The following is a 16,556-nucleotide window of genomic DNA, read 5'->3' as shown; positions in this document are numbered from 1 at the left end:
AGAGAGTTTAGGAATCTGCATGCCCATAGGGATAAATTCCAGAAGAATAGTCTTTTGTCAGAATAATGACAACAAGCCTATGAGCATCTTTAAAAGTAACACATTTATTGTGGCATGACCGCCACGTCTTCATCATGTGCAATGAAGTGGCACAATATTATTTTTGCTGGGCATGATCAAATAATCAAACCATCAAAGCACAAATAAGGAAATCATCCTGACAATTACTGCAGAATCTACCTAACCTCCAGTTTTAAAAGAGTAAGTGTTTAGCTTTTAGTAGTTATATGAACATTTATAAGGGGGTTGGGGAGGGGAGGCTCTCTGGCTTCTAAAGATTGCTAAATAGACCCCATTTTCTAGTCCTGGAGTGGTGAAACTAACAAGACTAGGTTGCAAGTGATTTTTACCTAACCCATTTCATTTATTATACAACATGGTGAATGTTTAGCCCCCCTCTCCTTTACTAAAGGCAGCATGAATGCACATGTGACTATGTAGCTAGGCACCTGTCCTTTCATATAATAATGTAATTTTTAAAGGAATGAAGAACCCTTCACAAAATCCTGCTGTGGGTGGCATACATGTGGGTCACTCACCACGGCCTCTCCAATGGGTACTGATGACAGCCATACCAGATATACCAATGTCAGCAGCACTGGGTCATGCACCTAGAGGCTGCTTTCAGCTTTTGGAGGGGCCAGTTTGAATCTAAAAAAGAAAAAGAAAATCTGGACGGCCACTTTAATCAGAGACCATGACAGTTCACAAAAATGAATTTGGTCTTGCCTTATGGCCATGGGTTGAGAAAGAGACTTGGATAGCCAATATGGTGTAGGAGATAGAATGTCCAACTGGAAAGGGGAGCCCTGGGTTGAAATTAAACTTTAAAACTGGATCACTATCTCTCCACCTAACCTATCACTCAGAGTGACAGGATACAAATGTGAGAATTGTGTGGGGGAAATGTCTTGAGATATCTTTACAACTATTCTGTTCTTGGAACAGGTGAACAGCCGTATTTTTGTGATATAAAAACCTTGCTTAATTGCTATTTGTTCTTCTGTTTCAGAAGGTGAGCATTGTGCCTGGTGATCCTCCCCAGACCCATTAGCCATGCCAGGGATTGTGGTATTCCGTCGTCGCTGGTCTGTAGGCAGTGATGACCTTGTTTTGCCAGCCATCTTTCTCTTTCTCCTTCATACCACTTGGTAAGTAAAAACATACACCTGAGCAGAAAGCTTCCATGACTCTACTAATGAACAGAGTTTTTTGTTCTGTTTTGCTACTATTTTTTCCAGTTATTGGTAGCATCCTGCTCCCCTATAAAAAGTGTCATTCAAAACGCTGCATTTTTTAAAAAACATTTCATAAAATGTATATTCTGCTTGTTTTTGTAGAAGAATCCTCAAAGCGGTTTACAAAAAAAGCTAACGCAATAAAATCATCACTAATCATTTACAACCATTGTTTAAAGCATAAAGTTGTAACCACAACAGAACAATTTAAAACTCATACAAACTTTCTAAACGTCTGATGGTAAAGCTCAGAATGTCATCAGTAGGCACTGAAAAGAATACAGTAAAGGTATCAGTTGGTGGGATTTCCCAAGTGTTGACTCATAACATCAGTCTTTTTTTATACTAATGCCATAAAGCTACATATCATTAGAAAGATAGTTAATGCAGAATTTAATGCAATACACTGTGTTGAATTATCTTGATAAAACCATGGCAAAGAGTATTTCATACCTTCTCACCATTTCTGTTAATACCTAGCATGGAAAACTTTTGCTGCAAATACAGCCCTACAGTGGCACCCCATGGAATTATTATTATTATTATTAGACTTTATATACCGCCCTATACCTAGAAGTCTCAGGGCAGTTCACAGAATAAAAACAATATATAAAACCACAAAATACATAATAAAAATAAAAACAACAACTCAATAGCCCCCCCTCAAAAAAAAAAACATTTTAAAAGCACATAGGATGTAAATCAGATCAACCAAAGGCCTGATTAAAAAGGAACGTTTTTGCCTGGCGCCTAAAGGTGTATAATGAAGGTGCCAGGCAAACTTCCCTGGGGAGAGCATTCCTCAGAGAGGGAGCCACTGGAGAGAAGGCCCATTCTCGTGTTGCTACCCTCTGGACCTCTCGAGGAGGAGGCACATGAAGAAGGGCCTCAGAAGATGATCTCAGGGTCCAAGTAGGTTCATATGGAAAGAGGCAATCCTTGAGTTATTGCGGTCCTGGAATGAACCAAGGATGGTAGTTTGTCAGGTGTTATAATGTGAAACACTTCTTATCAGTTGTACCTTGGTTGCTTCTGACTAACAAGTATCTTTATGGATAACTCAAGCAGTGGTGTGCTGCGGAATCTACATGTTGCCACACATCTTCCCAGAGGGCAAGCAAAGTGATGAAAGTTGTGACAGCTTATTGTTTTACCCTTTGTCATGTGGGCATACTCATGTATCATGTATAATAAAACCATTATGTAGGCAAGAATAGTAATACCATATTGACTTTATAATCTTGATGTAGAGTTTACAGCACCGTCTGCCTGCCACATTTTATTCTGCCCTCTAGTGACTACTGAAAGCATGTCCATGCCTTTGCTATTCTCATTTTAAGACCTCCTGATGACAGTGGAGAAGTAGACAGATCTGTCAAAAGGAATTTTCTCTCTCTCAGTTATAGAGGGACACAGAATGTGTTCTGGGATGCCATCCAGAAATCTGCATGTGGGCGGAAAAAAAATCCCCACTAGCTAAGCAGCAGGATTTTACTATCATAGCAATCCCTAAACATATACCACAAATAAATGGATGACATTAGTGGAACATTTGAAATTGGCTAAATGTGATATTTGCCTGTAATTTCAGAAACCCAGACCCAGGTTTATACTGAATATAAAACCACTGATACCATTCCTTTAGTGGCTGACTCTGGAAACTCTTGTCAAATTTATTTCATTAAAAGTAACAACATAATTACGTTGTGAATAAAATGTTAAAAGGGCTCTGATGCCATTTGAGGGTAACTGTTTTATTATGGGATGAACTTTCATACGTAAAAGCTCATTTTATTAGATGTATGAAGTTGTGAATATGTACAAAACTAACTACTTATTTGTGTAGTGCATAAAATAAACTAACCACTTCATGGAAACATTAAAAAGAGACATTTTCACAGACCTGCAATCATAATATTGCTGTTGACATTCTTTGAATACTATTTTTTCATGTATATGATACCTTGAGGTTTATCAAGGGAATATTGTATGTGTTTGTGTGTGGCAGGTTCATAATCCTTTCTGTGGTGCTCTTTGGACTGGCATACAACCCCAATGAGACCTGCTCTCTCAACCTGGTGGACCACGGCAGAGGCTATCTGGGTATTTTGCTTAGCTGCATGATCGCAGAAGTCGCAATCATCTGGCTCAGCATGCGTGGCAGCATCTTGTACACAGAACCTCGGGATTCAATGCAATATGTCCTGTACGTCAGACTGGGTAAGAGACAGTGACCAAAGGACTTTATACATTTTTGAACTGGATGCAACCATCTGTTATACACTCAAGGGATTCCCCCTTCAGCTCACTGATAAGCTGACACAAAACCTAAAACACATTCCTTTCAGCCATTTAAATACTCTGCTCATTTAGAACAGTGTTTTTCAACCTTTTTTGGGCAAAGGCACACTTGTTTCATGAAAAAAATCACGAGGCACACCACCATTAGAAAATGTTAAAAAAATTAACTCTGTGCCTATATTGACTATATATAAAGTAATTCTCTTGAATTTTTCAATTTTTCCCACGGCACACCAGGCAACATCTCGCGGCACACTAGTGTGCCACGGAACAGTGGTTGAAAAACACTGATTTAGAATATACATACTGCAGAGGAGAATCTCTTTTCCAGAATTTCTGTCTTCATCCAAAGGCATTTTCATTGGTAGCACCAAGGATGTTTTTTAGTCTAGAAGCATTCTCTGAATTTTAAGCAGGGGAAAGCCATTTATAAAACTAGTTTTTGTTTCACTTCTACTACAGATGTGGGAAATGTAGAGATTGAATTTTTGCCAGATGTCCCCATGACGCTGCATAAATTTACCCTATGTAAACTTTTGATTACCATATTTTTCACTCCATAAGACACACTTTCTTCCTCCTAAAAAGTAAGGGGAAATACCTGTGCATCTTATGGAGCGAATGGTGGTCCCTGGAGCTAAATTGCCCAGGGGCCAAAAGCAGATTGTGCTTTTTATTTTATAAAGAGAAAAGGGGGTGTTGAAAGGACCCCGCTCAGCAGCTGATCAGCAAGAGATCGGGAGAGAGATAAGAGTCCCGGCTCCCTTTCAGCCCCGTCCTCCTTTGTTGAATGTGCTGCAGAGGGAGGTTGTTTGTTTCCCCAGGACATGTGCCTGGCTGATTAGATTATCTGTCTGGAAACAGTAGAAACTGCTCCCTTTCCTTAAGATTTTTCAGAAATGTGAGTTGAACCCCATAAAAATGGGGCTTTTCCTCTTTGCTTTTCCCCCTTTGCAAAAAAAGCTGAAAAACTTTTAGCTGATCCTCAAAAAAAAACCCCAGGGCTTTTCCCTTTGCAAAAAAAGCTGCAAAACATTTAGCTGATCCTCAGAAAAACAGGGCTTTACCCTTTGCAAAAAAAAAAGCTGCAAACCTTTTAGCTGATCCTCAAAAAAACCCCAGGGTTTTTCCCTTTGCAAAAAAGCTGCAAAACTTTTAGCTGATCCTCAAAAAAACCAGGGCTTTTAGAGGAGGAAAACCAGAAAAATATTTTTTTCCCTTGTTTCCTCCTCTAAAAATGAGGTGCGCCCTATGGTCCAGTGCGTCCTATGGAGCAAAAAATATGGTAGTTTAATTTTTTTCGACCCCTTTCACCTCACTTTGTTAAATGACGTAAAACATCATTTCATTTGTCCGCTTTTCAGCATTTTACATTTGTAATAACTACATTTACCATGCCATCCTGCAGAAATGCTGGCACTGCATGTAACAATTGCCTTTCTCCATCTGCCTTGATACTTGTTTTGTATAAATCTAATTCATGCTTAGCATGCACACAACCAAAGCTAAACCCACCTGCCGTGCTTGAGCACATAAGTTTATTTCTTCCCTTGCTCTCCACATGTCCTAAAAAGTTTCCATTGATAACCCTCCTCTCTCACAAAATATTCTTTGTAGGTACTGACTACTTAAAGGAATCTCTTCCACTGATGATTTGTGCATGGAATTTGCTTTGTCTTTTGAAGGACACATAACCTTTCCCTACAGTCTCCCTCAAGACATCCTGATTCTCAAAGATGTTACCAGAAAAAAAGAAACAGGCATTGCTCACTCACAACATTTTTAACTGGCCTTCCATTCATATCATATAGAAATAACCAGGCTTCCCCTGCTCTAGATGGGTGTTTATTTTTGTTGTCTGAGACACATATTTTTTATTAGAATTGTATAAGAAAACATTGCACACAGGAAGGGCATCAACCCAATTTTAAACATTGTGACATTGCTGCCTATTCTTGTTTAATTACTTCTTCACTGGGTGTAAATTTTTTTTGTAGGCATGGTTACTCCTTTTCTGAGCCTTGCTTAAATAAGTTTGCGAATCCAAATTAAAACTGAGCTGAAGTGGAGGGAGAGGGGAGAAAAGCAAATAAAATCCAAGACTCACTCTAGGGAAGTGTGCAAGAAGCTCTCTCTTTATAACAATGCTTTCAGCTTAAAAGTGCCTGTATCCCATGCTACCTTGCAAGCAGCTTTTGCAGTTTCTGAAGAACTTTCCTTAGTAGGTGCCAGCACTATTAAGAAATTAAATTACTCCCTCCCTGTTCATAGAAAAGTTCTCATATTTTTCTCATTTCCATGTCTTGAATCCATCCATTCAGTGAACATTAGGGGGTGGCCTTGCAGGGGCTAGAACCTCTTTTTTAAATTTTACTTACAATATTTAATCAGTGAATATACATAGTAGATGTTATCATTCTTTAGGAAAGCAAATGAGGAAAAGCCCTTTAAAATCTGCAAAGTGCAGTTGGTACAGGGATAGAGTGCTATCTCTCATCACTGTTGGTGTCAAAACTACTGGCCCTTGATTCAAGCTAAGTGCAGCCTGATCCCACAGAGCAGTCAAAATGGCAAAAGATGGAAGAGCAGGGTGGGAAACTGCATTTTTCCAGCAGCAAAATATTGAGGATTCTAGGTAAATATGATAACCTCAAAAAAGAGAGGCACTAGTTTGAAGAAGAAAACATGGGGCTTTTCTCCACACCGTGAGTTACCGCTTCACATTTGTTACAAGAAAAGGGTTCTCACTTTACTTTGGTAGAGATTATTCCATGGAGCATTTAGGAGTGGCTTCTCACTGTCGTGGCACCGGATCTAATTTACCAGTGGCAAATTTATAAATAAATAATATCTGGGGGGATTTTGGGGGATTTTTTTTTAAAGTAACACACACACACACACACAGCCTTTCTTGAATTGAGGTGCATTGCTGAGATGGACCCTAGCACATTTTCTTCTTGAACTACTTTTTAAATGGCTACATGAGTATCCAAAAATACATCTTTTTTAACACTTTAAAAAAAAATCTTCCTGGACTGCTCCAGGCATTGAGATGACGTGTTGCTCATTGTGATCAATTTCTGTTACACATCTGCAACAGTTACACCAAAATATATACACATCTATTGCAGCTGTGCCACTCACACTTTAGCTGTTTAGCTTGAAGTGTTGTGAAAACTTAGAAAACAGGCTTTTACCTGAGAATGTAGTGTGACATTCAAAAAAGAACATTTCAGCATTTCATTTAATATTTTATTGATAAAAGGAATTGGGGGGGGTGAAATTACATGCTACAGGTAGCAGCACCTCCAGTCACTGAAAAGTTTTGTTAAGACTGTGTAAAATGTCACCTTTTGCTATCTGAAATTAATGTTTTCAGTTCAGGACTGAGCAATGCAGTATGATAGCAATTACATCCTATGAATTAGATATGTAGCTGAATGGGCTTTTTCTTTTACTTTCTTGAAATAGTAACATGTTGTTGTTATCTGCCGTGCTCTGCTTTGAGTCAGAGTAGGGATGGGTGAGCTCTCTCCAGTTTGCCTCAGAGTTCTTTCCCCAAAATGAAAAACAAACAACTGGGATAATTTTCTGAGCCAGTCTGAGGTTGGGAAAATCATAGAACCATAGAATTGTATGTGCTCAAGCTTAAAGAATTACATGAGCATCTCTGGGTCCAAGATTCTACTGGCTAGTCAATTAGTGTACAATTTATATTTGTGCATTTTACCTCCCCCTCTTCCCCCCCCCCCCATAATTTTTTATTTTTTATTTTGCCAGAATCAAATGAAACTCATGTGTACCTTCCTGAGATGGCTAAAGCCAATGAGGAATTGAACTACATCATAGGTGCATTTCAGGAGAGAAATGGGGTTGGGGAGTTATTTACAAAATTTATAACCCACCTTCACTAAGTGTTCCCAGGTTGGGGTACACATATAAAAATAATATGACATCAGATCTAAAATACACACCATCATAAAACTTTTAAGACAATTCTTTCAGCTGTTCTGTCATTTTAGTGGTTGGAGTGGAACAGAGGAAGATTTTATGTATGAAACTCTGTATTTCTTGTTGCTGTACTACCTATCTAGAAATATGTCAGTAGTCTTAGGAAAGTATTTGTTATGATGCTAAATGGGGATGAGAGAAAGATTCGCTTTTTGGTTTTTTGCTGAGAGATTTTTTGGGTGCTTTCCTTGAGCCTTAGTATAAAGTGCTCCTAAATGTACTTTATTTTTTTATGCTTTTTCCTTGAAAAATGGGGGTGGGTATGTTTAATTGAGCTTAGACAAAAATCTGGTTTTGCTGGAAGTGAAATAACAAATTGGAATGGATACATGAGAACTGCTAAGAAGAAATACTGTGGTGGTCTCTGACATCTTTGAAACAAGCTATTCATTAGAATAATGCTGCTATTGTGCACTATGTTCTTATTGTTTCAGCCATCCTGGTGATTGAGTTTATCTATGCTATTGTGGGCATTGTTTGGTTAACCCAGTACTACAGCTCCTGCAATGATGTTACTGCCAAGAGTGTCACTTTGGGTGTGTATCTGAAGGTTTCTGCATGAATTCACTTTCTGCCTATATAAATGTTTTGCAGATAGACTGAATGTTTTGCAGATAGACTTAACCATTGCACAAACTTCAATTAGTATGTATGGGTGGAAGGACAGTAGCTGTTGTTTTGCTGCCTGACTAGGTATTGTATGGATTTTTGCAATTGCTCTGGAAACCAGTGCAAGTCCTTACAAAACAATCCAACAGTACATCTCTAACTACTGTTTTATCCATAATTCCTTTCACTCAATAATATCTGGTTTTGAGATCCCTGGTGTTACTGTGGATGCATGCCTTCACTTTCGTCAGTGAAATTCAGCTTGAGTGTGTTGCTTCAGAAAAAAACCCATAAACGCAAAGCTAACTCACTAAGAGAGTCATAGATGACACTTAGGAACTGAGCATTTGAATCTTCTTTGTTTTACCAGGAATGGTCGTCTGCAACTGGGTCGTCATTCTGAGTGTTTGCATCACTGTCCTGTGCGTCTTTGATCCAACAGGAAGAACTTTTGTCAAACTGCGAGCCACAAAGAGGAGGCAACGTAACTTGAGGACGTACAACTTGAGGTAAGTCACAAAACAGCATTTCAACAAGATATAGTCTGGATTTTGTATCTAATATATCTAACTCAGAAGCTATTTTTCTTGATTTGTTTCATGATTGAAAAAACTGTGTTGTGACCTGATTAACTGATTTTTATGGACCTTTTCTTTTTTCACCTAAGTATCCCTCTTCCTCTGTTGCTACTCAAGGCAGTTTAAAAAGGAGCTTACAATGTAACATATGGACAGGGCTTGCTCTTTGTCAGTTGTTGTTGGGGGGGGGGAGACACACCCAGTTGAAGACTATTGCTTCCAACCACCACCACCACCACTGTATATACTAATGGTGATCCTAGTTCTCTGAGTGCTGGTCCTGATGTAGCTAAAATGACAACATACACACAAACAGGAGATATTGGGATGCATGGGGACACCCTCAAGTTTGCTTGTAGCAAGATAATAATAATAAAAATAAAAACATGCAGGGGGAAAACCCTAGGAGGCAACCTCCACAGTCGCCCAGTGAGGGCTGTGCATTATCTGTAGGCATGGGATACTGAATGTTGTGGGGGTCAGAGTGGGGATAGAATAAGGTGGCTAGGATCCACACAGCAACATTTTGTTGCAGGGTTGACTTGTGTGTATATATAGAAAACTAAGTTTTCTGACTGTCCAGTCCTTAGGTAGCCAGAACAGCACCATTCACAACAAGAGCGTGGAATATGAGGTTCACAGAATTGCAAAAATTCTGTAGAGGGGGGAAAATCAGCAGGGGCAAAAAAAAAAAACCCTACAAAATTACGCAGTGCAGACTGAGCAGGCTTGGTGGGTATTGGATACTGATTGACTGCTGGGTGAAACAAAAGAAAACTGGCAGGAGCAGGGATGGAATTGAATATCCTGAGCAGGAGTACTCTACACTGCTGAATTTTGTTATGGGTCCAATTTATGCTCCTCTCAGTCAAAGCTTGCAATTAAAAGTCAACTGTCTCGTTTTTGCTTGTTGGTGAGATGAGAGTGGAGGACATTCCTTAAAAGGAATGACTCCTCCTACTGGACATGGCAGGCAGAGTCCCTAGCCTAGAGCCTTTTTGGTTCCCCTCCAGGGGGAGGAGTTCTCCCGCCTAATCCTGCTTGTAGCCAATGGTAGTCAAGGTTGTTTTGTGTTCTTCAGAACATTTACATTTTAGAGCCTTTCCTCTGTTATTGCAGGGTGGCCATACACCCGGAATTTCCCAGACGTATCTGGAATACTGTAGTTGGTAGCAGTGTCTGGGCTGAAATCAGACCCAGAAACTCCAGCGGGTGCAGAATGCCGCAGCGAGGTTCCTTACCGGGTCTTTGCCGCGGGACCACATTTATCCAGTGCTCTACCAGCTGCACTGGCTCCCGGTGGAGTACAGGGTCAGGTTTATGGTGCTGGTTTTGACCTTTAAAGCCCTATGCAGCTTAGGACCCTCGTACCTAAGGGACCGCCTCTCCTGGTATGTCCCGTGTAGGACCTTAAGGTCCTCAAATAATCATCTTTTGGAGGTCCCTAGCAACAAAGATGCTAGGTTGGCCTCAACTAGGGCCAGGGCTTTCTCAGTATTGGCCCCAACGTGGTGGAACAGTCTATCACAAGAGACCAGGGCCCTGCGGGATTTGGCATCTTTCCACAGGGCCTGCAAGACGGAGCTGTTCCACCTGGCCTTTGGATTGGTTTCTGTTTGGTACTTATGCTTCATTCTTTTATTGGTGGGCTATTTGAAAATGAGAATGCAGTTTTCAATTTGAATTTTCAATTTGTATTTTTATTTGTATTTTAAATTGATTGTTTTTATGTTTTTGCTGTGATTTTAATTAGTGTTAGCCGCCCTGAGCCCGGTTTTTGGCTGGGAAGGGTGGGGTATAAATAAAAATTTATTATTATTATTATTATTATTATTAAATGTCCGGGAAAATTCAGGTGCATGGCAACCCATGTCGGTAGTGTCGTTTTTCACTGCTTTTCCATAAAAATAGTTCAAAAACGTCAATTTTTAATGTGATTTTGCAAAAACAGCTCAACAACTTTTCTGTCTGGATTTTTACTGTTTGAAATATGGCAACCCTAGTTATTGTGTCGGTCTTTTTGGTTTCTGTTCCTCTGTTCCTCTCCCGTTGGTGTGTGGAAGCAGGGGTGCTTTGTATTTGTTGTCTTTTCTCTCCCTAGTTGCTTCCTGCACCTCATTTTCCACTGGCTTGTGTGTGTTTTCTTGATTCTTCCACCCAATTCCTCTTTGTCTCTGAGTGTTTTGGGAGTGGGGGTATAAGCCGCACCTGTTTAGGTGCTAGAATGGCTATGTTCTCAGGCTATCAGTGGGACAAGAAAAGCATGGAGCAGCAGTTCTCACTGGTGGTTCATCTGCACCCAATCCCACATATCCTCATGTCATATGCAGTTGCAGGGGAGGAGTGTTTGTTGGACCCTTCCTGGGGAGGAGCTCACTGGGGAGGAGGAAGCTCCTGTACCCACCACCTCCTCAGTGGGTGCTTCTCACAAGGCGGTTACTGTTCCGTTTCCATACATTTTTGACTCAGCTTAGAAAGCTGAGTGGGCCCATCCAAATAAGGCTAAACTGGTGTCTCGGGTTGCTAAGAAACATATTTTTGATGAGAAGATTATGCAACAGCTTCATTTTCTTGCTGTTGATCCACCCATGGCAGCTTTATATTCCTTGGCTGTGATTCCTTCTAAAAAGGAAGTGGGACCCAAAGATTCCTGTGACAGATGGGTAGAGGGGGCTCTGTGTAGGAAATTTGAAGCTGGCTTTGTGACCTTTAGGGCTTCAGTTACAGTGTTTGTATTTGCCAGGCAGTTTTTATGTGGGTGGATGAGTTTGGGGCACGGGAGGATGGGCCCAAGCCCATCAAGGATGTTCTGAAAAAGATGTCTCATGTTTCCGCTTCAGCTGCAGATGCTCCCATAAGATCCATAGATTCCTCTATTTTTTTATGCTGTAGATCCATAGCTTCCTCTACTGTTTTATGCTGTTTCATGCTGTAGTCAGTGTGAGGTAGATTCATATTTTCAAGTGAAGCCAGTCAGCTTTCTATTCTCAGGGTCTGAGCTGTTTGGTGAGCTGCTTCAAGAACCTCTCACTCCCTTCTGCAAAGAAGGAGGAACACAAAGGATGGCAATTCCAAATTTTTGCCTCCCCCCAACCCCCCCCGGCCCGGTGTAATCCATTTGTAAACTCTTCCTTTCTGCATGTTGAAGGCACCGTTTGGAGGAAGGGCAGGCTAGCAGCTGGACCCGACGGCTCAAAGTTTTCCTCTGCTGCACACGAACAAAAGATTCCCAGTCAGTAAGTAGCACCTATCTTTTCATCACAGAGCAAATATCTGCTTTCTCAGACCATTACACTGAGAGATATCAATGGTAAATCTGCTTCATGTAATATTTCATATAACCCTTATCTGGAGTTTAGTCAGCCAGTCCCCATGTGATTTGATGTGTACATAAATCTCCTGATTGCATGCTTAAGAGACCTGGAAACAGTTCTGAATGTTCAGTTGTATTATCTCTGAATATGCTGTGAACATGGTGGAAGGAGCCATGGCACTTTGGACTCCTATTGGGATCTTCCACGCATGGAAGATCAAGCACAAGTCACTCATGCCCTATATAAGGAAATAATTACAAATAACTGGTGCAGACATAAAGTTCCCAATCATTTAATCATGGGTGAGGAGCTCAGAGTGAGATATTTGCAGTAGAGTAGAGGAAGAATCAACCCCCTCCCATCAGCATGGCTTCATATTTATTGCAATCAGATTGTAACTAAGCTATTTGTGCAATTGCAAGAAAGAATAACTCCGTCCAGAACTTATTAAACCACTCAAATTGGCAAAGGACATAGAATGATGGACTAATTTTAAATGGACAGCACTTTCTTTTTAATGACCTGAAAAAGTGATGTGCTGTCAGATTATCAAGTATTACTTAGATTATTCTCAGTTATGAAGAGTTGAGAAGATTTTTTTCAAAGGGCATATAAAGATTGTATGTAACACAATGGTAGATGCAAATCAGATTAATTAACATAATAACCCTATGTCAAGGAAGCCATGTCCTTATTTATTCACAACATTTGTAGGTTGCCATAACATAAAGATCTCTGAACAAAAAAAATAAAAAAAATCCTTAGCACCTTAGAGACCAACTAAGTTTGTTCTTGGTATGAGCTTTTCTGTGCATGCACACTGAAGAAGTGTGCATGCACACAAAATCTCATACCAAGAACAAACTTAGTTGGTCTCTAAGGTGCTACTGGAGGGAATTTTTTTAATTTTTTATTTTTTTGACTATGGCAGACCAACACGGCTACCTACCTGTATAAAGATCTCTGGATTACTCAAAATAAATAAAATGGCATCTCACCTAGTGGTCTGTTTCACTTGTGCAAAAAAATTTTTTAAAGGGCAGTCACCAAGTGTGTAAGAAGCAGGTGCTGATGGTGATCAGGACTTTTGTAGCATAGCTATGTCACTTGTCAGGTGCTGCAGAGCAATGGTGGTCAGTCACTGAAGGGTAAAACTTTTTATTATATTTAGAGGTATATATTTTTCTTACTAGACAAAGCAAATGAGCTCAAATAATTGTATGTAAGCTACTCTGGGAGACTTTTTGGCTATAAACAAACAAATAAACAAACACTTTAAATATAAAGATGGATTTAAACTTAAAAGCATGGTTTCAAGGCATGATATTTAATATGTACTATTAAATTATGCACGTCTTTTGTACATATCTATAGTGCTTGCTGCAGAAACATGGCATATTATTTATCTAGAGCAAACATAATTGTTATGTTAAAGTGGAGTTGTCAAAACTACTATAGATTCTTTTGTATCTGATTTCCAAATTCTGGCAAGGGATGTCTGTCTTTATTGTGCATTACCTGTGAGCTTCCTAAGGTCTTCAGGCTGTGTGCTGTTGGAGACAGTAAAGTAGTCTAGGTGGACCTTTTGGTGAGAGTGATGCATAACATAGAGTAGTGAACTTAGGTCTGGGAGGTCTGACTTCAAATCCATTATACACCATAAAGTTTAATGAGTGTCCTTGAAGAAGCCACTGATCCCATTTGCATGTACCCCCAAACCACAGATTAGCATGCACATGCAAATATGTGGGTTCCCAGAGTGAAGAATAGCACTCCTTCCCCACTCTTGCTTACCACCTGGGACTAAACATTGTTTGGTCTTTGTATTATGCTCCTTCAGGTATACTGGGCCTTGGCCCAGTATACCTGAAGGAGCGTCTCCACTCCCATCGTTCAGCCCGGACATTGAAGTCCTCTTCCGAGGGGTCTTCTGGCAGTTCCTTCGCTGCAAGAAGTGAAGTGACGGAACCAGGCAGAGGGCCTTCTCAGTAGTGGTGCCCGCCCTGTGGAACACCCTCTCATCAGATGTCAAGGAAATAAAGAACTGCACAACTTTTAGAAGATATCTGAAGACAGCCCTGTATTGGAAAGTTTTTTAATGTTTGATGTTTTACTATGTTTTTATATGTACTGTTAGCTGCCCAGAGTGGCAGGGGAATAAATAATAAAGTTGTTGTTGTTGTTTGTTGTTGTTATACCTGTTCTTAGCATTGCCTGTGAACTGGGCTTCTATCTCTCAGCCTAGCCTACTTCACAAGGTTGTTGTGATGATTAAATAAGGTAACCCTTTGTATGCCACCTTGAGTTTCTTAGAGGAAAAGTAGAACACAAGTGTGATAAATCCTGCAGAATTATTTTCTTAGAAGAATAAATTAGAATGAGATGGAGAAGCCAGTTCTAACCTAGGTAACAAAGTGGATGTTTTGGAAGAGCATCTGAGAATTATGTTTTCAGTAGCAGTGATTGATATTACCTCTCTGTCTCTTGCTTGTTACAAGTTCATTTATCATCTTCCCCTTTTGGGATTTTTCAGGATGCCTACTCTGAAATTGCATATCTCTTTGCTGAGTTTTTCCGAGATCTTGACATAGTCCCATCTGATATCATAGCAGGCCTGGTACTTCTGCGCCAACGACAGAGGGCGAAACGCAGTGCAGTACTGGATGAAGTGAGTATGCAGGCTGCTTTCTGTGCTTTTTCACTGCTGAAATACAGGTATTACTAATATGTTTACCTGGCTTTTAATCACCTATTGGCATGTGTTTCAGAAGTGGGGAATCACCAAATCTTTGCCTAGCTATCCCTAAGATATAACAGTCTGTCACCTCCCAGTGACCAATAATGAAAAAAACTTGCATGTTGCATTTTTCAGTGTTTTGTTGATAAACTTCACAAACAGCTTGGTACTGGAATGTGGGAAATCATGATTTTTAGGGATCACAAACGTCAAGACGTTACAAAACTAGCAGTCCCAGGATATAGTCTAAAGGCACCGAGGCACCACCACGCTTCAGCTAAGCAGGTCTGGTCTGTGTCTGAATGGATTACCCCCTTGAATTTCATGGTGAAGAAAGGAGGGACAAAACTGAAATAACAATAATAAACAATTTTAAAATAGTGGTTAGTTTTTCATGTTTCTAGGCTTTAGAGTGGAGGTGTTAGGAAGACAAACAGAGTTATTATGAAATTTTGGCAGAATATAGTGAGACTCTTGTTTCTGCTTAACAGTGATCCAAGCCAAATGGGGTTTCCCTCTCCTTGAGTGCAAATGGAATGTTTCAGGGTCATGATCTCAGTCTCTTATTATGTGATTTACAGGCAAACAATGATATTCTAGCTTTCTTGTCGGGGATGCCAGTAACCAGGAACACCAAATATCTGGACCTGAAAAACTCAGTAAGTCATAATCTAATGCTACTTTGACACAATTGCAGAGTGCACACTAGCTTATCAGACCCAATAAATCAGTCATCTTGTATTTCCTTTAATGCAAACTTTTATTCTAATCAGAACAGTAAAAAATGGAGAGGCCCAGTGTTTTTTTTCAGGGGGGGGGGGACACAGGAGTGTGCATACTAAACATTTTGTGAATCTTTGTACTTTTGTCCATTTACTGTATTTATTTTCCCCAATTTGAACTATAAAATGCTGATTTTCTTCAGTCAAAATGAGAATACCCCTAAACGTATTTTTTAAAGGAAAAAAAAGCACTGGAGAGGCCTATTAGTTATGTTGCAGCAAAAAAAGAACGGAACCTTGATTAAAGCTGGAAGTGGCAGCATGAATTGCTCGGCATGTAATTTTCCAAACCTAATTTTTGTAACGAAAGCATTATGACGAAAGTCCTTATCCTGTTAAATAATGTACCTTAAAAAAGAAGTACAAAAAAGGAAGAACAAATGCACTTTCACTTTGTGAAACCTCTTAGGCAGTGAAGAAGCCCAAACCCTTTTGGTCTCTGCATGCTGTGGGAATAAGAGCCTCAGATGCATAGACTTCTGTTCCTCTTTACAGCTGAACTTGGTACAACTTGGGTTAGCTTAAATGTTGTTTGTAGTTTAAATGAACCAGCGTTCCCCTGATTTGGATGTAATGTGGGACTTGATGTAGTTTAAAAGCAGAAGTGAGTGTTTCCAGTCTCCTTTCAGCTGTCCCCGAGATTGGGGGCAGGAGAGCGCAAGCCCAAGCCAGTGTGGCCAGTGGTTAATGGTGATGAGAGTTGTGATCTAGTAACTTCTGGAAGACACTACGTTGGCTACCCCTGCTCTAAACTATGGGTTAGTGTTGCATCTGAAAATGGCCTTTGGCTGTAGGTGGTTACAGTTGTACCTCGGGTTACATACGCTCCAGGTTACATACGCTTCAGGTTACACACTCCGCTAACCCAGAAATAACGCTTCAGGTTAAGAAGTTTGCTTCAGGATAAGAACAGAAATTGTGCTCTG

The 16,556-nt window shown here is 40.1% G+C and overlaps 1 protein-coding gene across 3 annotated transcripts in view; it reads left to right on the top strand.

The window, feature by feature from the left end:
* The window catches only part of DAGLA (diacylglycerol lipase alpha), a 77,751-nt gene that overhangs the window by 49,433 nt on the left and 11,762 nt on the right, over window positions 1-16,556 (top strand). For 2 of the 3 annotated variants that reach the window (XM_033157045.1, XM_033157036.1), the window contains 7 exons: window positions 1,073-1,211; window positions 3,307-3,518; window positions 8,045-8,146; window positions 8,590-8,728; window positions 11,946-12,033; window positions 14,645-14,779; window positions 15,430-15,507. In XM_033157045.1, the coding sequence (XP_033012936.1) occupies window positions 1,117-1,211; window positions 3,307-3,518; window positions 8,045-8,146; window positions 8,590-8,728; window positions 11,946-12,033; window positions 14,645-14,779; window positions 15,430-15,507 (849 nt within the window). In that variant the 5' untranslated portion in view covers window positions 1,073-1,116. The remainder of the gene's footprint in view (window positions 1-1,072; window positions 1,212-3,306; window positions 3,519-8,044; window positions 8,147-8,589; window positions 8,729-11,945; window positions 12,034-14,644; window positions 14,780-15,429; window positions 15,508-16,556) is intronic. The other variant, XM_033157054.1, reaches the window with a different exon arrangement.

Source organism: Lacerta agilis, chromosome 1 (assembly GCF_009819535.1).
Source record: "Lacerta agilis isolate rLacAgi1 chromosome 1, rLacAgi1.pri, whole genome shotgun sequence".
Classification (NCBI taxonomy): domain Eukaryota; kingdom Metazoa; phylum Chordata; class Lepidosauria; order Squamata; family Lacertidae; genus Lacerta; species Lacerta agilis.
Note: the sequence above shows the minus strand (reverse complement) of the source record. Positions and strands in the feature narration are given on the sequence as shown.